We start from the raw sequence: 25,742 nt of genomic DNA on the forward strand, positions 1-25,742 counted from the left end.
AATACGGCCCGCCCGACGGTAAGCGGTAACCGTAGCTCATGGATGCCTGTGACGTCAGCAACAGAGACATTTGTCAAATTGTCGCACCTGTCGCTGTGGTGAAATAGGGGCCGGTCGTCTGTAGTTTCAGTTATCGAGTCGGCAAACAAGTTAGGCCATCAATCATAATGTAATTAGGTAAGTGTGTTTCAGAAGTACCTACTCATGTTAAGCAATTCCTAAACATGTTTTAATATATGTTTAGCATGTAGGTATTCTTTGGGTAATTGTGTAATTTTGCTGGGCCCTCCCGTACCAGTAGCTTAGAAAAGTAGATTAGTACACATTATTAAACATATATCGTTGGGTAAACTCAGACAATTACCTATCACGCACATATCCGTGATATCCAATTTCATGTCTCGTGGAAGTCGTGGATTTCCACGAGTAAATTTCATTCACTTAAATTAGACCTTACAGCATGGGAACAAGTTTTGTCCTCATCCCATTGCAAAAAGTTAAAAGAACATGGTGAGTCAGAAAGGAGAAATATAAATTCATTATCAAGTTTTGGAAAAAATCTTAAATTAACCTCATCAACAAATGGTTTTACGTGCTGTCGAACATTTAGTTACGTTCGCAAACCTTATACTTAAACATTTAATTTTGTACAAACTAACACTGAACATGTACTAAATTCAACACATCTCTACACATACACAAGTCAACGAATAACGAATATAATAGTTTTGAACGGACACCCATAACTTTCCTGTTGCAACATGCGCCCTTATGAATTTGAAACGTTAAAGAATAGGATACGATAAAGGATTAATAAAGAAACGGGCAGTGTTGGCCGAATGTTAATTGCAATTGACCATTTAACCAGTACAAATTGATCCGTAAATCGTAACGGACGATTACTGTTTACGGTTCAATTTATAATGGCTGATGGTCAAGAAAAGTCAATTGCATTAAAGTTTCGCCCAACACTGGAATCGGGACTATTATAATATTTTTTTTTGTGGTAAGGGAGCGTTCAAGATTACGTAACGCAATTTTTGGACATTTTTGACCGCCCCTCCGCTCCCCCCATGTAACGCGCCGTAACGTTTTTCTGTGACCACCACCAACCACCAAGTGACAATTTTTTACCTAAAGGCCACAATTATGTGGCGCAAAGTACCGTAAAGTGGCGAAAAGTTCTGAAGGATTAAAAAACAATGTTACGTAATGCGTAGTTCAAATGGAATTATTTTCCAAAAGGTTATTACTGTGTCGTTTGAATATTAGCAAAATAGGTATCAAAAAAATCTCATATTCATTTATATCTTTTTAGTTCAATTTAGAAAGCAAAAAATGTATGGTACCTAGTATTAAATTCATAAGAGCCCGCACACAGGAGGTTATAGGGTCCAATCTCATTGACCAACTTGCCCAGCTACTACTATAACCCTTTCACCGGCCAAGTGTAAAGCGAGGTCGTTGTGTCAGCGTCGCAGGTGTAGAACAATCGTGCAGAGTCGTCTTCAGACCGTTAGGGGGTTAGGAGTGCAATTTTGAGACCGGGAACTTAGTTATATTATAAATTATAAAGTTAATATAAAAAATATAAATCATATATTTCTATCTGTATATTGAAATAAGATGACATGGTAGATATTATTCCTCGTTTATTCCCTACTGACTGTTAAATAAATATGTAAGTCCCTTGTAATGATTTCTTGGATAATTACGAGTGTATTTACGTTTAAAATTCTGACATCTTCTAAGCCAAAAAAGTGAAGGTGAGAATATTTCGTTTTATGGCGGAATTGTTAAGCCTAACTGAACTAATTTTCGAAAAATATCAGTGTCAAATTGAATGGAATAGCTACTGCAATGTTGTCATGATTGTCACACAACAATCACAACCATAGTATAGTTAATTAACCTATAACTAAGTTCCGTAGTCCGAACGTATGTAAAATTGCCCCCGACTGTTCAGGTCTGTCAGTAAAGCGTGGGTGCAGGGGCTATATTCCACAAGTTTAAACGACACTTCGTGATATGCCAGATAGACTTTCACTCTAAAAAATCTATAGGTCCATCACTTGCTTAAACTTTTTTGTGATGGTCATGTCATGAACTGCTGTTAAAACAAGTCGAATCGAGCCCCAAGTGTAGCGTCGGATTGGGTGGTTCACATCGATATGTCATAAAGTGTCATTCAATAGAACTTGCGAACTATGTAAACAAAACTTACTAGTAATTTGACATTCAGTGTCAATTTTAGTATGGCGGTTTGTTTACATAGTTAGCAATTTCTATTGAATGACATTTTACGTATGTATGTTACCTGTGTCCGTGACAACGATGGACCCGCGTATGCGGGCATGTAATACGAGCCATTTATTTTATAGAAGTTACTCTGGAAAAGAAGAAGTTTGCTGTATCGAAAAAAGATTTCATCGTAGTGTTTCACAAAAAAGTGTACCTGCTTATTGTTCTAATCGACAACACAACACACAAATATTTCAAATCTTTGAAAAAATAGTATAATGTAAAATGTAAGTAGGTAGAGTTAGACCAAGATAATTCTGAAACGATTATGATAGCACAGACTGTGCATGTGATTTATACGTCATAATTTCATAGAACTAAGACGTTTTAAAAAATAAGACTTGCACAGTCTGGTCAATCAAAATAACTCTACATATTTTAGAACGCCTTTAAAGAGAGATAAAGGGTTATGTTAGTTATGTAGAGGTATTTTCGTTCAGTTTTCACGGATAATTAAGTATTAACATTGTTGCTTTGAAACAAAACCAAGTTGACATATTAACTGGTATCAACCTGACCTAGACTATCTACAGACAACCGACATTTGTAGTTTCGTAGGTCCACCACTAACGGTCGCTCGCCAGCTGGGTCCATTCCGTTACCATAAAAACCACGTAAAAAGGTCCCGTACGTTTAACGGTTGAAGAAAAAACGCCACAAAGCGGTTCTGCGGTGTAAGAATTGACCTAGCAACTATGGAAATTAGATTACTACGCTAAATTTATTCACAGATCTAGGTTAGGTAAATTGCCCTTTTTCTGACTGAGGACATTGAAGCATTTTTACTTCGGAAGCGCATATGATTTATACCTATAACGCTTCTGAAGTAATGTGTTCTTACTGTACCGAAGCTGTACCTAGATACAAAACAAATCGGCCTTCCTTTCCGAACACAACGTATTGGGGCGTTTTTTTTTTTTGTTGTCCCCTACACTTTCTTTTCAAATTTGGGATTTTTTTATGTTATTTCTACTCAGAATCACGAGCTCTTTCTATCCTAATAGGAGAAAAAAAGTGTCCTAAGGTTTTTATTTCCATTACGTCACCATTTTTCATAGACTTTGTATGGCGATCGCGGAATGGAAAGATCGAAAAATGTATGGAAATTTTGGGACACTTTTTTTCTCCTATTAGGATAGAAAGAGCTCGTGATTCTGAGTAGAAATAACATAAAAAAAAACTAATTTGAAAAAAAAGTGTAGGGGACAATAAAAAAACGCCCATTGGGCCGATTAATAAAATTGTAAAGGGTGAAGGCGCACATCCCCGCCCTACCTTACTTCTAATCGGGAAACATTCAAGAACAGAATGATTATGACTAAAGAACACAGTGTGTTGGTATCTTACCTCTTGATAGAAGACTCGTTTAGAGTTATAGGTGAGGTTGTACTGCTGGTCAGCGACCATCAGGAGGATGGTGAAAGGCAGCAGGAAGGCGGCCGCGGCCAGGAAGGCCACGCACCTCCCCAGCCGCATCATGCTCACATTCCTTCGACCCATTCTCTTCTACTTTTCCTCTACTTCACGCAGCTCCTCATTACAGGGCGGGACGCTTTGTAACACTTCATTCGGACAGTTGGAGCTTTGAGGTTGATATAGGCGAGTGTTCTGTAACAAGAAAGAGGTGGTTGAAGCTCTCTTTGGTTTTTATATTATCATCAATATCTGGGAGACCGAGCTTTGTTCGGAAAATATATCAAAATTCAATAATGCGCGTTTTACCAGAAATAAGACCTAGCTAGATCGACTTTTCGGCCCCGAAAATAGCAAATTTCATCGAAATCGTTAGAGCCATTTCCGAGATCCTTAATATATATATATACATATACTTATATATATATATATAAATAAATAAAGAAGAATTGCTCGTTTAAAGGTATAAGATTATTATTATACCTAATAATAATCTTATACCTTTAAATGCAAGAGTAGGTACCCCTACTCTTGCATAAATCTACAATGTAAAAGTTTAAAAAAATGTTACCATTCAGGTATAAGTAGTTGCTTAAAAATCGATACAATTAGCTAGGTATGGACAAGTCAAAGTATATTTATGAAAATAGCTACTGTCATTTGTGTGAGTCATGTTTAATCCATCTACCTACCTACATGTTTTCGGTTTTCAAAATGTAGGTACTTAATTGCAAATTTAGCTTTGCCAGTCTATTTTTAGTACCTAATTGAATGATGACTATGCAACTAATTTGTCACCAAATAATGATGCAAGGTCGGTAGTCACGGATGTTGTAAAAGGGAACCAATTTACTTGTTTTGAGGTTGTTATTACGCCGACGTAATTACTTGATTAAACCATCATTACTTTTGCATTACGGTGAGACTAGTATTAGCAATATTATATATAGACTCAAGCAAGCGTGAAAAACGAAAATCATGGGTCTCTATCGCTCGAAATTCGAATATACAAATGCGATAGAGAGGCTGATAACCATTTTAGATTTTTCTATATTGGCGGTAGGCCCTCAGTATGGATATGATGGTCGTTCTTGTCTACGTGACAGTGTGATAAAACGGTATCCGGCACTTTCAATCGCGCGGTGTTAAAAAGTGACGGATGTTTTGTCACGTGGATAAAGCTATTCATAATAGGCCTGCAGGACCGGACGCGTCAAAATTCCAAGGCCAATGAGTCATTTGGTAAAACTGTGAGAACCTTTGATGAGCTCATTTTTGGACACTTGAGTATGGTATTTGCATGTTATCATGTTAAACAAGACAAAGCGTTTAACAAAGGCCAATGAGAACATGTCAAGTTATTAAAAAGGGATGTAGTTCAATTCAATGATAAAACTTCCGGTGCTATATAGCTATGTACTTAACTTCGAGTCGTTTTTAAGTGCTTGACACTACTATTGGAGCGTGTTCACATTGTCGGATGTCCGATACGACCGCAAAGAGTTAGAGTGTGAAGGAGCCCCTCTTGTTTGATTATTTAAAAGTGCATTGTTCGAAATATAAGTTTGGCCCAGAAATAAAGGACTTACTTAGGAGGAGGTCATAGCCTCATAGGGCACTCGCTCGCAGCTGCCTGTCACCTGACATCCAATATCGGACAATGTGTGTTTGTGTTTACATTTTTTACTGTGCAATAAAGTTTAAATAAATAAATGTGTAAAAGCTCTTTGTCGGCGCAATTTTTTTTTAACAATTTTATTAGATAATAAGGGCCACCCCATACTATAGCGTCTTCCTAAATCGCTGCGCAGTTGCGCCAACGCGCCGTTGCGTCGAGCAGCAACCATAGAGTTGGCTAGACTCCGATCTTAAAAGTGACAGAGTTTCAATTATTAGAATTAGGGTGTCAAACATTAGGGCGATTACCTTGCCTACTGTCAAAGATCCGTTTAGTCTCCGTTACATAAACGATAGTTTCCAGCGAGTGCACTTTCGTTACACGGTTGTAAGTACATTACTAAAATGACATTTAAGTGGTGTTGAATTGAAATGTGTTTTTTCTACTCCAGCACTTAAATGTGTCAATTAAATGACTGACAGTGATATCTAAAGCAATGTCATTTGAATGCTTTGTCTATAGGCTCATAAGATGACTGCTAGCAGTCATCTTATGAGTATAATACAACTGCTTTATTTTTTTTAAAGATACAAGTTCCGATCATCTTGATTGAAAGAGGTATGTTTTCATTTACAATAATAACTCTTTTTTTTTTTAAATAATAACTCAACTTTTTTTAAATAATAACTCTTTTTTTTTAATAATAACTCTTTTTTTTTAATAATAACTTTTTTTTTTTTGCTGCAGCTGTCATAGAAAAAGTAATGTATGCAACAGCTCATAATTGGTTCTTAAAATTCTCGGGTCTTTTTTTACAAAACTCGACTACGTCTCGTTTTGTAACTTCGACCCTTGAATTTTAAGAACCCTTATTATATCACTGTTGCATAAACTACTATTTTACGTCTACTACTCGTAGGAGTGTATTAAAATATGCACACGTAAAACGGTGACATTTAAGCGCGTGTTTTGTTATAACTTCAATATAGGTACGAGTAGATAAAATTAATAACAGGATGTTGACACTAGGTATTATCGTCATTTTAGTTGTCCATTTGGTATTGTAATCCTTTGGACAAAATATATATTTCACAGACACAATCTAACGTAGGTTAATAGGTTTGTAATATTCCTACAGTCAGTTTATAATTTAAGACGAAAGTGGAGAACCCGCGCGAAATCGCCTTTTCATACAAACGTAGTCCTCAATGTCCTCATTTTCCTCTCTGGATTTTTTAACATTAGGTATTGAAAATATTTTGACACAATTTATTACAGCTATGCCCTTACGTTTAATTTTTTCGAATTTTTATTTATTGTAAGAGTTAAGAGCGTTTCAATTTTTTTATAATAATCAAAAAATCGAAAAAACTCAAATGCAGGTGTATATTCTACATAACTTATGGTTATTCTACATCAAATTATGCAAAAACATTTTCTATTATGTCAATATCCAGAGGAAAATGATGGCCGAGCCCTTTCCTCTAAATCTGTTTATTTTACCACTTATCCACTCGGTCGCGTATGTTTTTTGTAGCCGCAAATGACCAAGTCACGTCCAAAGTTCGCCAGATCGTGACCGAGAGAGAAGGCAAGCACAAATGCGATGCAAGATGCTCGATTGGTAAAATGTCTATAATGGTTAGAAAAACAATGTTCGCAAACAAGTCGATAGGAAGTAATTTGTGGTGGTCATACTGGTCATTAGTCAAAAGGGCAATAAATATTCATCCGCGCTTTCTACACTCAATAGCAAATAAAATGGGGCATTTTGTATGGAAGCTTGCCCAGTTTTTAGTGGATCGATCGGGATCGCACTCAATATGAATCGGGCTTCAATTTTCTACATGTACCTATAGGCCTAGCACATGATTGGCGCGACAGTATCTCGCGGTGAGATAAACTACCCGTCTTTTTTTACCTACCTACGTTAATTAGAGGGACGGGTAGTCTATCTCGCGAGATACTGTCGCGCCAATGATGTGCTAGCCCGGCTAGTACAATTATAATTGAAGAAATAATAACCGTGATGGTATCATTAAACAATAAATAAAGCACAAAATAGTGTACTTCCGTTTGATAATTACAGGAAACAGCGACGAGAGGTTCGCGTGAGCGTCGCATACAGCACCATAAACTATACTTAACTGCAATTTAAATGGGTCAATTTCTATGGATATGTCTAAACAACTTGAGCCGTTTACATTGCTCTTGGGTATAGGCTCAACACAGCTCTATTGTTAGCACCAGGGGTCTTACCATGATGTCCTTATTGCGGTTATATAAATTATATACCTCCATCCTTTAGCGATTTAATTTAGGTCTAGGATTTAGGTCCTAAACAGAATCGCAATAAGGACATCATGGTAAGGCCCCAAGTCTAATTATTGTAACCCTTCATTTGTCAACATCAATTATATTATTATTCAGTTTAGACATTCACAATACCTATAGATTCTATTCGTTACCTATCTATTTAATTTTAAGTACAGAGATAATAAATTATTGACATGATTATTGATTACAAATTGATTTCATTTTGTAGCGAAATTAGGCATACCTACATTTATGTGAATACTGAATACTTACTTTTATTTTTTACAGTTTTTAAATGCGTATTTCGACAGTTAAATTATTTACCTACCAAAATATTTCAAGAGAAACGTGTATGTCAAGATGACCTCTTGGTCGCAGTCCAAACAGATGGTCGCATCAAACTCAACTGACACAAAGCTGGAAAAGCATCATCGACGAGAAATTTATCTCCCATCGGAGGAATCACGACCCTCAGTAATAAGGAATCAGCCATACTCGAACTTTAGATACGTCAAATATTAGATATCTATTAGACATCACCAAGATATGTCAGTGTCAAACAAGTGTCAAAAGTGACGTTTCTTCAAACAAAAACATAGATTTCTAATAGATATCTAGTTCAAAATCCGAATCGGGCCCTTGAGATACGATGCTTTAAGATAAAAACTGTCCATCTTGTTGATTGTTATGGTCTCTCCAAACGTTTCCGATAATCGCATGCGATTTGGATATAATGCGGCTTTTGGTCTATCGATTGAAGTGGTTGGCTACTTAGTCAGCTATTTTCTAAAATCACGCGCCATTTGTTGGAAGGTCTGTAGAAGCCTTAACAACCGACACATTTGAAGATTTCAACATGCGGCAGCTGGTATACTTTTATTATTAAGCACAGGGACTCAGACATTAGCGCTTCGGCAACGTCCAAACTTACAAAAACGCACGCGAGATGCTTGCTTAATATACAAATAGGTCCTTAGTTACCAATTATCACCTCATTTGTGTTACGTTTACCTGGTTCACGAGACTTTACCTAACAAGTTAGCTCAATTAAAACTTTTAGTTGTATATGCGTTCATTCGTAGGTATTTAGATGACAGTTTAGCAACCGATATATTGAAAAGTAACCTGGCAGCGACTTTATCTACTTAAAAATCATTAAAACTTTTCATTCGATTTAACCTCACCTTGGGGTTGAATCATAAATGGGTTGAATTAAAAAAAACTATTAGTGGAGCTTTACAATATTTGAAGAATATATTATGTTTTAACGGTTTATGATGTGAATTTTCTGTCAATTCAGCAATTTCGCCACATATCGACGAATACAGCAAAAAATTGAAACTTTTAGTATACAAAAATCTAAACAACTCCTAGGAGTACCTAGTCAAGCAATATTTCATTATGGATAGCCATGCCACGCCTGGTTCCGTTATGTCTAGACCACCCTTAGGGCTATTTAGACGGCGCGCGAACTCGCATGTGATTTTAGTTACATTGCGGACTGTTGGTTACGTCAAATTCAACCGACCGATCAAAACCCGCAATTTAATGAAACTCGCATGCGTGTTCTCGCATCGTTTATATGAGCCCTTATTCCCGAACCGCTGACTCACCCTGACTTCTCGCCAAATAAAACTTGATAAAGTAACGTCAGGTGTAATGGGGCGTGACACAGTGGAGCTAAAAGCGCCGCAAGACATATGCAAATCTGATGACAAACGACCGTGTGGGAGCCGTGACGCAAGATCGAAGTCTGTCCATTAGTGGAGTTCGGTTAATTAGAGATGCCCCGAATAGTGGTTTTGGCCGAATACCGAATATTCGGCATGACATGCGAACATTGTGAGTCGCAATTATTATGAAAACTGTTCGCCAACAAAACACAACGTTTGCTAAGATATATTTTTTGTAAAACATAACTAATTAATGTAGTTAGAGTCAATCAAATCAGACCCATGATAAAAATAAAATATTTCATAATCAACAAATTCTTAAAAAAGGGTCTTCCTATTTATCTAACAACTTTCCAATAATACATTTTAAATAATACATTGGAAATTTTTGGCATTTTTTTGTGTAATTTTTCTTTTTATGTAGGGGCAACAGATATTCGGTATTCGGCCGAATAGTAGGCAACATTCGACCGAATAGCGAATATTCGGCAAAATGGCCGAATAGGCCGAATACCGAATAGTTGCCGAATATTTGTGGCATCTCTAATCATAATGGTAAACCTTGGTTACTTTGAGTTTTATGTGAATCTTTAGCTGCGGGTGAACCTTACGTACATAGAACACCTAATTTTAAGAGAGGGCTAATGCAAAATTGTTTTTTTTTTTATATTTAATGTTAATACGCTTTAATTTAACACACGCGGCCCTTTGGAGGTATAAATATTTATATATCACCAATAATTAAAATAACCCTTAACATGACTAAAGAGCTGGCAGCTTCCTTACTTAACGAATAATCATTGCAATTTAGCGAGGAAATGCTGCCAGTATCTTTGGCACTATGCCCCAGGGATGCCTTTAGATATAGATTTTTTGTTTTTTAAGTAGTCGTTTTAGTTTTGTAGGTATGTAGTTTTAAATTAAGGTTACCTACTTTTAATTGTTAGTTTTTACCCTTGACAGTTATTTAATTCTCTCGAGGATTTAAACATACAAAAAAACTTGTACCTACCTTGTCGACATACATACAAATACATACATACAAATCTGTTCATCATCATCATAATGTTATAATTGACCATTAACCAAACATTGATAATGATAACATCGGTAATGGTAGTTATGTTACCTTTGATTTACTAAATCACGGTTTTTAATATTTAATGGGAAAAGATTTTAATATCCAAATCTAATTGTCTTCTGTTTTATATTATTCTGCAACAAAAAAATAGAAAGAAAATAACAAAAAAGCGCTTTCAGGAGAATATCCATTAACAGTATCCAGAAAATTAAACAATTGTCATATAATCTTCATATGTACGTTGGTTTTTGTTGATCTGTATCACTTACAATCATTTAAATTTATATTCGATTAAAACTCAATACATTTTTTAATTTTTTTGCTGATACCGAAAGCAGTTACTAGCGTTACTATCTGACCATCGTGTGTCAGTGATACTCTGTATCTCAGTATCCCTATGTAGGACATAAAAGTGATAACGCTTAGCGGTACATTAACAGTACCAATGTCACGTATCCCGTATCATGTCGTGTCAAAGTGACAAACTGCGCCGCTAATAGGCGGCGAGAATTTCCCACTTAAATACCATTATTCTCCTCCTCAAATTAAAAAAAGTCTATTCATTATGTACCTTCCTATGTACATATGACTCTTTACATGAATACAATGCCATTGTGATCTATTTATGGAACAGTAAATGGAACTAAGTGAGTAAACCTACGATTTTAAAATGGACGCGAATTGATAATTTCGTGATACAAAATGGACGTAACTGATTACTTCCTGTCATTATTTGGCGGAAGCTTTTACAGTTCGTTTTGTTAAAATTATTAAGAATGATATTTTGTCATCAGGTTCGTAACCCCAGACACATAGATAGAACAAACATATATAATAAATTAAATTAAGGTAAACGTTGTCTCAAGGGATATTATGTGCGTATATTTTAATCAAGATCCCTATTTCAAGGATTTACCTATAGTTAGCTGTCGCCTTGAGTAAGAACATCACGAATTTTATTAGATAGCTACAATGAAAAACATCCCATGACAAAGTCACTCTGTTATCTAATCTAATACCTTTAAACGAGCAATTCTTGTTTATTTATTTATTTATTTATATATATATAGGTATATATATATTTCGGCGATCTCGGAAACGGCTCTAACGATTTCGATGAAATTTGGTATATAGGGGTTTTCGGGGGCGAAAAATCAATCTAGCATGGTCTTATCTCTGGGAAAACGCTGGTTTTTGAGTTTTTATATGTTTTCCGAGCAAAGCTCGATCTCCCAGATATTAAGAAGTAAAATGAGTCCTGTCGAGTCTCTTGCCCGGTATCTTCTCGGAGTAGAGTGAAAGATGAAACAGGGAGAAGATATTTATAAGCACATTCATTGTAAGATATAAAAAAAATCCCTATGTGTTTTAATTATAAGAAACCTCTGTGATAAACAATATGTTGGAGTACTCAATTATCAGCTTTAAGTTCTCAAAGACCGCCCGACCTTACTGACAGGACGGTAACGGTGACATCACCGCCATGTAACGAAAGGTCATTAAAAGCTCTTGAATAGATGTTTGTTTTGAATGCAATCAGTTCGGAATAGTTTAGTTTATTTTGTAGCATTCAGCGCGCAACCTTGGCGATAAAACAGTCCACGCCGACACGCGCCAGCTGGAAAACATAGATATCGGACGTTTTGGGAGTTATAATATTTATTTGAAAATAATTGGTAAAATATCGGAGAAAAAATGTTTTTTAACTTTCCCTCAAATGATTTTTGTCTACTTACATCAAAATTATAGCCGGGCTAGCACTCTAGCACATGATTGGCGCGACAGTATATCTCGCGGCGAGGTAGACAGACACCCGTCCCCACAGTTTGAAAAAGACTGGTAGTTTATCTCTCCGCGAAATATTGTCGCGCCAATCATGTGCTAGGGGTGCAGTCATATATATATTAGCCTACCTTACAGTCATACATATATATATATATATATATGTGTGTCACAATAAATATTAGCCTACCTATATTAGTAGGTATATGTATATCTGGAAAGCATTTTTTTTTTTTCATTTATCTACTATCATTTTTTGAAAAGCATCTTTAATACAACACTGTACTGTAGCCAAGTTTACCAAGCTACATAATTACATATGCTAGAACTCAACTAACCTAATTGGTCTGAGAAGTCAACAAGCGTGCTAAGAGTGCTGCCAACTAGCTGGGATAGCATCAAGAGCGTTAAGCTTTTCAGCCCTTGCCAAGAGCTGTAAAAAACGAATACAGCAAATCAACTCAGAAATACGTATATAAGTAGGTCAAACGGAGATTTAAAATAGTTATTTACAGTACATATGGGGCTACTTTTCCGCACTAGTGCGTAAAATAGCACTATTCGTGCGTATGTCGAAACTTTAAAGTGCCATATGTACTGTAAAACGTTGTTCGATACACGTGCGAATAGGTAATTCGCAACTCGTGTCGATTTAAAACACTCCCTTCGGTCGTGTTTTAATTTATCGCCACTCGTTTCGAATTTCCTGTTTTTCGCACTTGTATCGAAATAATTATTTTCGAAGTTTTACAGTACATATGGCACTTTAAAGTTTCGACATACGCACGAAAAGTGCTATTTTACGCACTAGTGCGGAAAAGTAGCCCCATGTGTACTGTAAAGGAAATTTACGCTAATTTCCTGTTCATTGAGAAATCAATTTCCCATTCCATTTTTCCTACACTTCGTACAACCGTAAGTAACATTAGTAAATTTAAAAAAAAAAACAGATGAGGGTTCAAAACCCCAAGTAATCCCTAATAAGTCGGGGATCTTAGCCACACCATAATAATTGAATTGTAATCTCTCGTTCCTTCATTTTCAGAATTGAGAATATACGCAACGCGAGTGTTTCCTGCGGACCAACATATTAGTAAACGATTTGGGAACATAAAAACATAAAACTTAATGTAAGATAGAATGAATTGCATGCTAGCTTATATTGAAAATATTGTAATATTTTAATTTATGCTACACCGATCTGGTAAATTTGTATTGAGACAATACGACATGTAAAATGGTACCATCTTTTTGTTTACAACATACAATTTATGGCAAATAAATAAATGAAATAAAATGAAATCAATAGGTAAGTAGGTTAGGTTCGTTAGGTAGCTTGAGAGGGCCTTACAGAGAGAGGGCCGTACTTACGTACGAATTCACAAGTGCGACAGAGAGGCAACACGTCGAACGTGATTCGCGGTAGGCCCTCTGATGCCCGAAGGGCAAACCGCTCAGAAATAGGAGCCCCTCCGTCTAGTTATGTTGCGAAGGAAATGTTTTTTTTAAAAGAAACAGTAGACGAACTCCAGATTTGATGGAGACCCCAGCGTTCTTCATAGTCTGTTGTTGTTATGTCAGGCAGCGCCACGAGTGTTAAAAATGGGAACTAAAAACTATCAAAGCGGCGGCTAATGACTCGCTGTATTACACGGCTAGCCGTGTTGAAGAACGTATGGCGCCGAATACATTCCGGCGGATTCTCAATCAGCCGCATTCAATCCGGCTAATCGTTAAGCCGCCGCATTTCAAAACGCCCCTGTTTTTGAAAACGGCTAGCCTTAATACAGCGGATTATACGATCCGACTGCGACACACATACAAAGTGCGCTCGAGCAACGCACACATAGACACTGCTCACGGACACGATATCTCGGACCGGTTGGGACCAGTGCGAGCGCGAGTGCCATCCGCTTGAGACACGCGTCTGTGAACTTTTTTGTGCAATAATGGAGAAACAAAATAAAAGTTATTATAACTGTTCAGTGGACGGTTGTTTAAATTCAACATTAAACGGTGAATTGTCGTTTTTTAAGCTACCAGTGGTTTCAGAGAGGTAAGTAGGTACATGCTTGTATTTCGATGGTTCGTGTTAACGTTAAGAACAGTTAGGTAGGCAGGTAAACACCCCGCCCCGGCCCCCGAAGAATATATCTAAGACCGATTTATATAGGTAATATTTTCCTATTTTAAATCAGTATAAACGAAGTAGGTAACAAAATTTTTGTAAGGTAAATTCACGCCATTGCCAATCCAATACCACCTTTAGCAAGAGATCTTAGGTCCACCACCTTGTATTTTGGAGACAAAGCAAACCGCTTGGAACAGGTGTTCCTGGGGGTGATCTGAGCTGATTTCGCCCGGTTGCCGAGAGGTCCCACCTAGCAGGTGGGCAGGGGAGGGGGGGGGGGGAAAAGTGCCTCCTGCGCGCCTCACTCTAAATTTTATATCTGCATACATCTAGCAACTATATCAAGTTTGGTGACTTTTTCGTGTAATTCGAGGATAAGGAATTCATTTCTGTGACTAAATTTTCACTCACCCATACAAAAAATACGAGAAATTCAAAATTCAAAAAAAATCTTTACACTTTTTTTTTCGAAAATCCTCTACAGAATTAAAAGTATTAGGATTTGCTCTAGAAAAAAAATACCTGTGAATAGCCCAGTTATTCTACTATATATAATAGTAAACTTGTCAAACATTTTTTGTTTATAACCCTGTTAAAAAAATATTTTGTGTCGCGCGGCGTACCTGCATTGTAAGAGCGGTAAGCAGCTTTTAGGATTTTTAAGTATGTTTAGATGATTTCTGATAAGTTTGTTATGCTTCTGGTTGTAGATAACATTAATAAATTACTTCTGGACTTGATATATATACACATACAATTTAATTTTTTTTAAGAAGCAGAAATGTCTGCGACCGATGCTATTATGCTCAGAATAAATTAAAAATTGGAAAAAAATACTAAAAAATACGCCGTGAGTTCAAGTCTCACCAAAGACAGTAATTTTTCCACTTTTAAATAAAGATGTTGGGAACACTTTCGCCAGTAGAGTTATTATAATTGTGATAAAATTAACATATTTAGTTAGGATATGTCAGACAAAAAATGCACATAGGTCCGTGCAAATGTGCAGTCAAGCGGGAGTCGGACTTAATAGACGGAACCCTTGGAACGCGAGTCCGACTCGCACTTGGCCGGTTTTTTAATGCAGTTGCACCTCCCTGTGCATTTTGTTTTGCAGCGGCAACGAATAAGCTCTAAACAAGCAGCAGCCGCCGTAGGTAGGCTTGTCCATATGGGCTCTCAAATACTATCAATAACCATTTTGTTTGGACGAGCCCCAGTCAGCAGGGCATGGTAGCTGTTGCTGAGGGGCTATCATCTGTCCCCAAAAATAGCCTCTTTGGTAAACTGTACGGAGAATATGTTTACGTAGCGCATCTTCCGTTGGAGACAGATTCTCTTACTGGAGATTTCTTTTTGTAAAAAGTACTTAACGGCACTCATTTACACTTATACCTGATCTGAAATCAGTAACAAAATGCATAGTGTTAAAATAATGTCTAGGAACCAATTCACACCTCGTAATTTAAATCTGTTCAGACTAATATTGTAAGACTCTTACTTGTCATACAAGACAATAACAATTGTTTCCATTATTGTCAACGCCTGCTCAATATTGCCTTATTTGCTGTATTTAAATACTTACCTCAGTTACAGCAGGATATGCGCTCCAAGCTTGAAATACGCTTTTTTTCCCCTTTCCACGCAAAAAAAAACAGTGTCACAACCTGAAAAGGCGAGGAAGAATGGCATGACTTCTGTCCTTTTTGGTCCTTTAAAATAAATTATATATCTATGGAGGAACTACATAAGTTACCCAAAGAAGTAGCAATAGCATGGCACGGGAGGAACTGGTGATTCTTTCCTGTACCAATATGTACCCATAACTCCTGGAGCTCCGGCAATTGTGATATACATGCAATGCAACTGCAAGAACAACGACATCAGTAACCACTGTGCGTAACATATTTTTTGTGTGACCTTGGGCTACAGCATCAGCGACATGGACCATCATGCGCATGTCTGCTTCCTCGTGGCTACATGGATCTCGTTTTTGTTTATCTCTGCTACTGTTCATTACATGTTTATCACAATTGCCGGAGCTCCAGGAGTTATGGGTACATATTGGCACAGGAAAGAATCGCCAGTTCCTCTTGTGCCATGCTATTGCAGCTTCTTTAGGTAGGTAACTTTTGTAGTTCCTCCATTAATTGTAAATAAAATAAATATGTCACCGCAGTACGAGACAGGTCATCTGGACAATTGGTCACGTGCTGCAAACTTTCTTTAAATATAATATGATTTTATTGTGTTTATTTATTTAAGTAAGTAAATGTATATTTATTTATATATATATTTCGGGGATCTCGGAAACGGCTCTAACGATTTCGATGAAATGACTATATGGGGGTTTTCGGGGGCGATAAATTGAATTTTGAATTTCTCCTATTTTTTGTATGGGTGAGTGAAAATTTAGTCACAGAAATGAATTCCTTATCCTCGAATTACACGAAAAAGACACCAAACTTGATATAGTTGCTAGATGTATGCAGATATAAAATTTAGAGTGAGGCGCACCGGAGGCACTTTTCCCCCCCCCTCCCCTGCCCACCTGCTAGGGGGGACCTCTCGGCAACCGGGCGAAATCAGCTCAGATCACCCCCAGGAACACCTGTTCCAAGCGGTTTGCTTTGTCTCCAAAATGCAAGGTCCCTTAGAAAACGGGATCTAAGATCTGGTACTACTCACGTAAGTTGGAAACTTGTTTTTTTGTTTGTGTAGAGATATTGTGTTGTTTTTAGTGTAATATGATAGATTTAGGTCTAAAACGGATAGGGCAATGGAAATTGTGTAACTAGGGTAATCTGTTTAGAAGTTATTAGGGATTTTCGATAGTGAAAACGAAAAATTTTGTATGTTTCTGTTCTGTAAACTTTTTGTATTGTAGGTAATAGTAGGTAGGTTTATTGTTTTGTTTTATAGGATATAGTTATTTGTACAACAAGAGATCAAAGTTTGATATTTCTTCGAGTGCTTATTTTGAGTCCCGTGCAAGCGAAAGATTCTATAATAGATTCACGAGCGTAGCGAGTGAATCTAATTTAGAATCTTGAGCGTAGTAAGGGACTCAAAAGCGCAAGAGATGTAAATAACTTTGATCTCGTGTAGTTCACAAAACTTTTCACCTCAGCAGTGAGAACATATTATTGAACCCGAAAAATGTATTCCTTCTTCATCACTTACCTCTATTCACTCATGTTTTCTTAAGATATACCCACAATTAAATTTTCACCTAAGCATCTCGAATAAGGCTACTTTGCTACTTAAAAACAGTGAGCAAAATCGCATTTTGCTCACTAAGGGAGCAAAATCGCATTTTGCTCATTTTGTCTCACTCAGTGAGCAAAATGCGATTTTGCTCACTGTTTTTAAGTAGCAAAGTACCCTTGTTCGAGCTGCTGAGGTGAAAAGTTATTTGCTATTACGGGCTATAGCCCGCCGTACCTATACCGCCGTTTGCCGTACCTATAGGTACTGGCAGTACCTATAGCCCGTACCGTACATTACCTACCGTACTGGGGGTTTGGAGTAGCCCTCTTAGTCACCCCCTCCACTTTAATATTAATTCGTCTGGCCGGTTATTTTTAAGGTTACGGTATTTTTTAAAGATAAAGTTATATGTATCTTGTTTCAGGCGAACTGAGTGGTTGAGATTGATCCATAGAGAAGATTTAATAGATTCAAGTTGCTTTCGTGCTCGTGTGTGTGAAGCTCATTTTAGTCCCGACTGCATTATAATAAATTCAAGTCGAAAGTTGTTAAAAAGGAATTCAATACCACAACTCCTCCTACCGTTACCGAATAATTTAGCAAATAAAGGAATTCAAACAATTATTGAAACAGCCGATGCAAATGTACAGTGTGATTATGATTTGCAAACGAATGCTCAAGTACAAACTCCATTACACCTTTCAAATGATATTCCTCGAAAAAGAAAACTTTTATGTGAAGTTCAAAGATGCCGAAAGAGGCTAAAAATAACAAATAATACACAGTCTGAAGCCAACACGTTTTTTAAGTTATGTGATAAATTTCTGACTCCAATATTCGCGCGTGTTGTTAAACAACAGGCCAAAATTAAAACTCTGGGACATTTCAGTAGCAATGATCCATGGCTTATTTGAAAATTATAAGCAACCAGTAGGTTTTGCATTATTAGCTGAATGTAAAAATTATCTAAGCGTAACAGATTGGATTGACAAGCTAATCCTACAACTTTTTTCAATTGGTTTCCATGTTCGAAGTTTAGTGTCAGATATGGGATCTGATTTTTTAAACAGCGCCAGAAAAAATCATTATCTGCAGAAAGTCCCTTTTTTTCGTTGGTGACCGAAAGATACCTATATATTATATGTTTGATCCACCTTACTTGATCAAATTAGTACGAAATAACATGATTAACTATGAATTTCATTTTGAAAACGATGTGACGAAATGGCATCGCATACTTCAGTTTTATGAGATGGATAAGTTGAAACGACTGAGACTTGCCCCGAAGCACAGATACACATATTAAACCTACAAATTTTGAGAAGATGAAGGTAAAGTATGCTGTGCAAGTTCTTTCTTAGTGCTACCGTTGCAGCCGGCATGAGTAGGTACATACAGGGACTTTGGCATAATAGAAAATTCGGCAGAAGGCACAATTAAAATTATTGAAATTATGAATGATTTTTTGAATACATCATCGCTATGGAAGAAAAAAATATCAAAACGCATTTTGTGGCGAAGAATACGAGATTGCTTATATTAATAGCATGTTGAACTTCTTTGCGTCGTTGAAATTAATTCACCCAAATAATGGCCGAAATGTTACATCTAGTCTAGAGTAAAGTTCATTGAAGGTTTCCAAATAACCTTAAAGTCTTTATTAATGTTGTTTGAGGATTTAAGAATTGAAGGATTATCTTATGTACTGACCAGACGATTAAATCAGGACTGTTTAGAAAACTTTTTTGGTCAGATTAGGACAAAGAATGGAAATTCTACGGAACCAACATCCTGGCAGCTGGTTTCAGCATTCAGGAAAATATTTTTTAAAAATATTTTAAAGTCGCCTAAAAGTGGTAATTGTAAAGAAGATTTAACAAAATGTTTACTAGATGGTGAAAAATTATATGCTCCCTTAGCCAATGAGGCTGGTAATACAAAAAAACCACTTCGACAATGGTATCTAAGAGAAAGAAAAATGAAAGTTGTGTCAATACTAATTTAATATCAACTACGGATTATGCCACACTTGACTTACCGGAAAAAAAAACGTTAGTTTACGTCAGTGGATATTTGTTGAGGAAATGCATAGATTACCACAAGGAATGTAATGAGCTTATGACTTATGCAAAAGGAGAAGACAATGCACAAAACTTTACACAGGGCACTACATTTACCCGTTATAAAGATTATTGCAAAGATGGCACCAAAACTTTATTAACCATACCACCAGACAGTTTTGTGGAATTTGTCAGATCAATGGAGGAACGATTCTGCAACTTTTTCAAGAGGAACTACTTGAACTGTGAAATCCTAAAAAGCCTCTTAAATGAGGTACAGACTCTAACTTTCTCAATGCCTTGCAAGTGTTTTCCACTAGCTTACTGTAAACAATTGTACATGAGAATGCGAATTTATTACACTTTAAAATATAATAATCGTGCATTTCGCCAATGTCGAAATCGTCGCAAGATATTTTCAGTGACAAATTTGTAATATACCTAATAATGACAATAAAAATATTTTAGTTATTATTAATTTATATTTCCATTCTTCCCGTTTCATCCTCAACAATAAATCAAACAACTAGATACGAGATACAATACGATAGATACGAGTGCCACTACCACGATAGTTTTTTTGTGCATAAGTCATAGTTGACAACCCTAGAGCGACCGCCGAGCGTAGGTATGAAAAGTGATATGTACTTCACTTCACATGTGATTGACTTTTTATCTTTAAAAAAGAAGACTTATCTTATATATATCTATACCTACATATTATTTGTAAGGGTTCAGGAAGAACAATATTATAGGCTTTAAAATCTATTTACTGTATAAAATCCACGGGAAAGACGAATAAGGCTGACTCTTACTAAAACAAGTTTTTGACCCAAATATTAACTACATTTATTTTACATAATTTACAGTACGTAATGGATGTCAACTGTAGCTGCGTTACTGTTGCAGCGTCATTGTTGCCGCCACTGAATCTGCCTCTTTCCTTGATCACATGAGTGACATGTCCATTGATAAACATTAACAAAAATTTTCCTCTACCTATCAATATACGTAAGAATCTAGCTGATAGGACTAACAGTGTATCTGGCACAATTGATTTGATAGAGGCAAGATTGATTAGCGCTCGATAACGGATGCGGCTATAAGACGGCGGTGTAACTGTCACGATTGTTTTAGCTATGATGAGGGAATAATAGGAACTGGAGTAACAGGACTGCTTTATGATAATAGAGAGATGAAAGCAAAGAAATTGTGATGAGAATTTGTTTGATGGATGTTATAAAATGGCAGTTAGTCATTATCTTCTCTTAATGAAAATATTCCCACTTAATGTGACATTCGGAATTCTAATACAGCTGCATTACTGTTGCGACATTATTGCTGCAGCATCATTATCTGCGAGTATGTATATGCCATAAGAATACGAAACTGGATGTCAAAATAGAACGCTTAATATTCCAAGTTTTTTTTGTATAAAATGTATTTATTTAATAAAAACACTTAAAATAAAACCTTATAAATAAAAAAATTGTCCTAGGTCGTGGTCGCTCGGTAGGGTACCCAGAAGGCTGGCCGCATTGCCCCGCTGGATGGCAATGCTGATCCGCTGGGCAAAATATTGGCCAGCCCTCTGGTCACAATATTGGCCAGCCCTCTGGTCACCAGAAGCCTCTATAAGGCGCTTTGACAGCTCCTTATAGAGGCTACGCGCGCTAGGTCCCAACGGCCCCAGGGTATATTCCAAGTTCAAAATGTTATCTGTCGTTTAGAGTTTTAAATGCACTCGAAACTATAAATACCTATCAGAAATAAAACTTGTCGAACGTAATTAAGATAAGAATACAAATTTTCATTAGAGGTACTGTAAAATAATGCATAAAAAATTACTGTGCAAGTGCAAAACATAGCCCTGGGTCAAACAGATACAAGAGTTAAGGGCTATAAAGGTTAATTTTCTTATTTAACCCTTATCCACGTGAAAAGGTTCTCCTTTTATTTAGAGAACTATGATAAAATCATTACTTACATGCCCACGAGCTGTTAACTATTGCCCACAGGAGAGAAAACTAGTGTGTTCGCGCGAACTGTACATTTTTCTCTAAATAAAAGGAGAACCTTTTCACGTGGATAAGGGTTAAATAAGAAAATTAACCTTTGCAGCCCTTAACTCTTGTGTATGTCTACAGGAAAGACGTGAACACAGTTTTCTGTTTGACCCTACACCTACAAAAATATACTGCGTTGATTGAATCTTGCGGTTTGCCAGCCATGTTTCTATATCGTAATGAAACAATATCTTGCGTGATATTTGATCACGATATACTTTGTAAGGAAAATAGGAATCAACTACCTATTGAATGCAGACTCTACGGCGACATATTATCCTATTGAGGGGGGATTTAAATCTTCTCGGGGCAGAGGTGTAGGGTTGGAACCGGTGTAGCTTTATTTGACATTTGAAGCGCATTGTAATTATGTCTACTTGAATAAACTATCTTTTATCTTTATCTTTGTCTTATCTATTTACCTAAATTCAAAAGAAAATCCAGTCATATCTGTTGAATATGCCTAGTTCTGCTGTCGACCTACATGTGAAGGAACCTTGGCAAGGGTCGCGCTCGCGGCTCTCATCCGGGAACAAAAGAAATGTTCTCCATGCAAAGCGTAGTGCGACGTGCGGTGGAACTACTAGGTATTAAAATTGCACGGCCAATATTCGAAAGTACTATTAGCATTTTATTGTACATACGACCTTTAAACATTCAAGAAAAGAGCGTATTCCCATCTTAAAGGCCGGCAACGCACTTACAATCCCTCTGGTGTTGCAGATGTCCATGGGCGGCGGTAATCGCTTACCATCATAAAATAAACAATTTTACAGATATAAGGATGAAAAGGCAAACCTAGCTCCTATAAGAGATCGTTCTTAGCTAACCTTTGCGAAACTGATTGTGAGTGGAAAACTTCCACTGAATGTAACACTGAAAAGTCATTTTATGGAACTTGCTAACTATATGTAAACAAAATTAAGTCACTAGTAAATTGACATTCATAGTCAATTCGAATATGGCGGTTTGTTTACATAGTTAGCAAGTTCCATAGAATGACACTTTAATTTAAAACAAATCACTGACACCAAATTGCACGGAGAGTGACCCAAAAATGTTATTAATATGCATTGATATAGTATAAAGAACTGGATACCCAATCAGCCGCCAAAAATGGCCCCACAAAAGTGATGTCAAAACAGATCATGCATTACTTTTTCGTTTAGTCTTGTTTGAAACGCCCAAATGTGAAGTTGTCAACAATTACGAAATGTGCCGTTAAAATATGTAAAAATAACAATGATAAAACAAGGAAAAAGGATGGAATGTATTTCTTTCGGTTAGTTCTTTGGATAGCATTACATAATTTATGTAATCTGGTGGTAATTTTATGGTTTTGAATAAATTAATTTGTTAGTACCAAAGAAGGGATGTTAAGGAACAAAAATCTAATGAGTCGATGTGAGGTCAATATTTTTTTATATTTTTATATGGAATTCATAAGAAATAATATTATGTTTAAATTCAAGATTTCCAAGAAAACCTATACGACGTGCAAAGTGGACTGCTATTTAATTATAGCAAGAGATAGGGGTGATGCAGTTTTAAACAAGGCAAAACGGCACTTGTGTGTTCGGCCCATTTCCCTGTTTCCGACATATACACCACCAATAAGGGCTTATATCGACTAACTGTAAATGCTAAACCTGTCGGAACACAGTGACAATCACAGGTTTTTTTTTATAAAGTATAGGTAGACTTTATAAAAAAAATCCAATCAGTATCTAAATGTCCCCGTGCACCCGCGCTATGAGTAAATGTAGATCTTAAATACACAGTTATTTAATAAGTTGAATTTATTTCAAGGAAATTAGTATTTAAAGACGTATACTTACCAATAAAAAATTTGATTTGTTTGAATTTGAACTACGAATTAATTTTATTTGAGCTCCCGATTAAATTAAATTTGTTTTATTTATTACTTCAATTAGTTTTCCTGTACAGTAATACATATTAAAGTGTATCAAAGTGACTCCATTCGTTCATTATTCTCGTTTGACGTTGTTTGACGTAAATACGTTACGTTTAGTGCCATCGGACTAAATTTTTTAACAGTGTTGGTACTTATGTTTGCAAATTTGACACTTAATGCTTACGACATTAAGCTCTTTTCTGTACGAAACATTTATCTTGACTCAAAATTTACGTAAGCGTTTTTATCATCAATGCAAATGGTGCGAAACGTCATTGGGATCCACATTTCTTGACGTTTTTGTTCTGCTTTGTGTGTCTATTTCTTTTATGTTAAGTCAGTGTTAATATGCCAGATTTTGGTTGATGATAATTGAATTACTTGAAAATTAATATTTATCTCCGAAATTAATTCTGCCTTCATTTCCACAAAAAATGCACACAAAACTGAACGTCACGCCAAGCCAAGATGACAATCGTAAATCGACACAGGCCAAACGATAAAAAAGTATCGAGATGAGAAAATTTAAAAGTGGAAAAATTACTGTCTTGGGTGAGACTTAAACTCAGGGCCGCTGGATCGTTACTCCAGCGCTCTGCCATCTGAGCCACCAAGACCTCATCCAATAGCCAGCAAATCTTTCCACCATATAGGTCAAGGGGACCCGAGCGACATCTACCTACCGTAAGAAATTTACACTTCTTAAACGGCTACCGGAGTTCTAAGACTTCTAAGTCATATTCATATTGGAAATTCACCAGTTACGATGTGCTACCCATACTAATTTTAATTTTTAACGAGCAGAAACGTCTGCGAACGATGCTATTAAGCTTAGAAGCTTGGAACTCCGGTAAGAACGTCATACTTTCATAAAAAATGACATTGTCACGCGTTGTCATTGAAAATGCCTTGCAGAGTTAGCTTGGTTTGACTCTAGTTAGTAGACAATGTGTATATACTTAGGCAATTGTCCACAAACACTATAGGTACAGTCAGCAGCAGAAGTTGCTAATCGGGCCATGTGTTCAAAATGATCCTGATGAGACTTTATTGTTAAGAGAATAAGAGCGTGTCAAGGTAATTTTGAACACCTCGCCCGCTTAGCAACTTCTGCTACTGTACGTAATTGTCACATCGAGTTGGCAGCACATGTCAGGTCAGGAATAACATCCGGCTTCTAACTTTCCAGAGATGTTTGCACCATGCGAAACTATCTGACATAGTTGCATTAACTCGGCGCGGCCTCTCGTTAGGCACAACACAACTGCTAGTCCGAGTCAACTAACGATGTTAGCCAGTTCTACACTTTCTGTAGATTATGCAGTACAATTATACATTCTTGACCCCGCAGTCTAAATATTTATGATATTATGACTGACTCAGTATTTACATCGCGTCGTAAATTGTGAGGATATATATTATTTAGGAGGTATAGGGGACTCGTGTAGTTATTTCTTTCGATACCTACCTATTCTAAACATGAATTGTTGTCTTTTTTTAACCGCCTTCAAAAAAAAAAGGAGGTTCTCAGTTTGACCCGTATGTATGTATGTATGTATGTATGTATGTATGTATATTTGTTCGCGATTATCTCGCGTTTGGCTGAACCGATATTGATGCGGTTTTCAGAAAAATGTTTCTTACATTCTGGAGAAGGTTTTAGTATACATAGATCTGAGCTGATGCTGAACCCTGGTTGTACCTAGTGGAACTCAGGTTTGGTGCAACATAGACTCACGCTGTTTTGGTCATCCGACATGCCTTGATGAGCAATTGGGAGAGCAGTACCCAAGATAGAGCTGATGCTGAACCCTGGATGTACCTAGTGGAACTCGGGATGTACCTAGTGGAACTCAGGTTTGGTGCAACATAGGCCCACGCTATTTTGGTCATCCGTCACATCTTGATGAGCACTTGGGAGAGCAGTACCCAAGATAGAGCTGATGCTGAACCCTGGCTGTACCTAGTGGAACTCCGGTTTGGTGCAACGTAGGCCTACGCTATTTTGGTCATCCGTCACATCTTGATGAGCACTTGGGAGAGCAGTACCCAAGATAGAGCTGATGCTGAACCCTGGCTGTACCTAGTGGAACTCAGGTTTGGTGCAACATAGGCCAACGCTATTTTGGCCATCCGTCACATCTTGATGAGCAGTTGGAGAGCAGTACCCAAGATA

At 36.8% G+C, this 25,742-nt stretch overlaps 1 protein-coding gene and 1 non-coding gene across 2 annotated transcripts in view; both read right to left on the minus strand.

The window, feature by feature from the left end:
- The window catches only part of LOC134655341 (carbohydrate sulfotransferase 11), an 80,327-nt gene that overhangs the window by 47,615 nt on the left and 6,970 nt on the right, over nt 1-25,742 (minus strand). The window contains 2 exon segments of the mRNA XM_063510792.1: nt 2,318-2,389; nt 3,649-3,909. Coding sequence (XP_063366862.1) covers nt 2,318-2,389; nt 3,649-3,801 — 225 coding nt within the window. The 5' untranslated portion in view covers nt 3,802-3,909.
- Trnav-aac (transfer RNA valine (anticodon AAC)) lies at nt 24,111-24,183 on the minus strand. The gene has a single exon. It is a non-coding gene; the product is annotated as a tRNA-Val (tRNA).

Source organism: Cydia amplana, chromosome 16, assembly GCF_948474715.1.
Source record: "Cydia amplana chromosome 16, ilCydAmpl1.1, whole genome shotgun sequence".
NCBI classification, from domain to species: Eukaryota; Metazoa; Arthropoda; class Insecta; order Lepidoptera; family Tortricidae; genus Cydia; species Cydia amplana.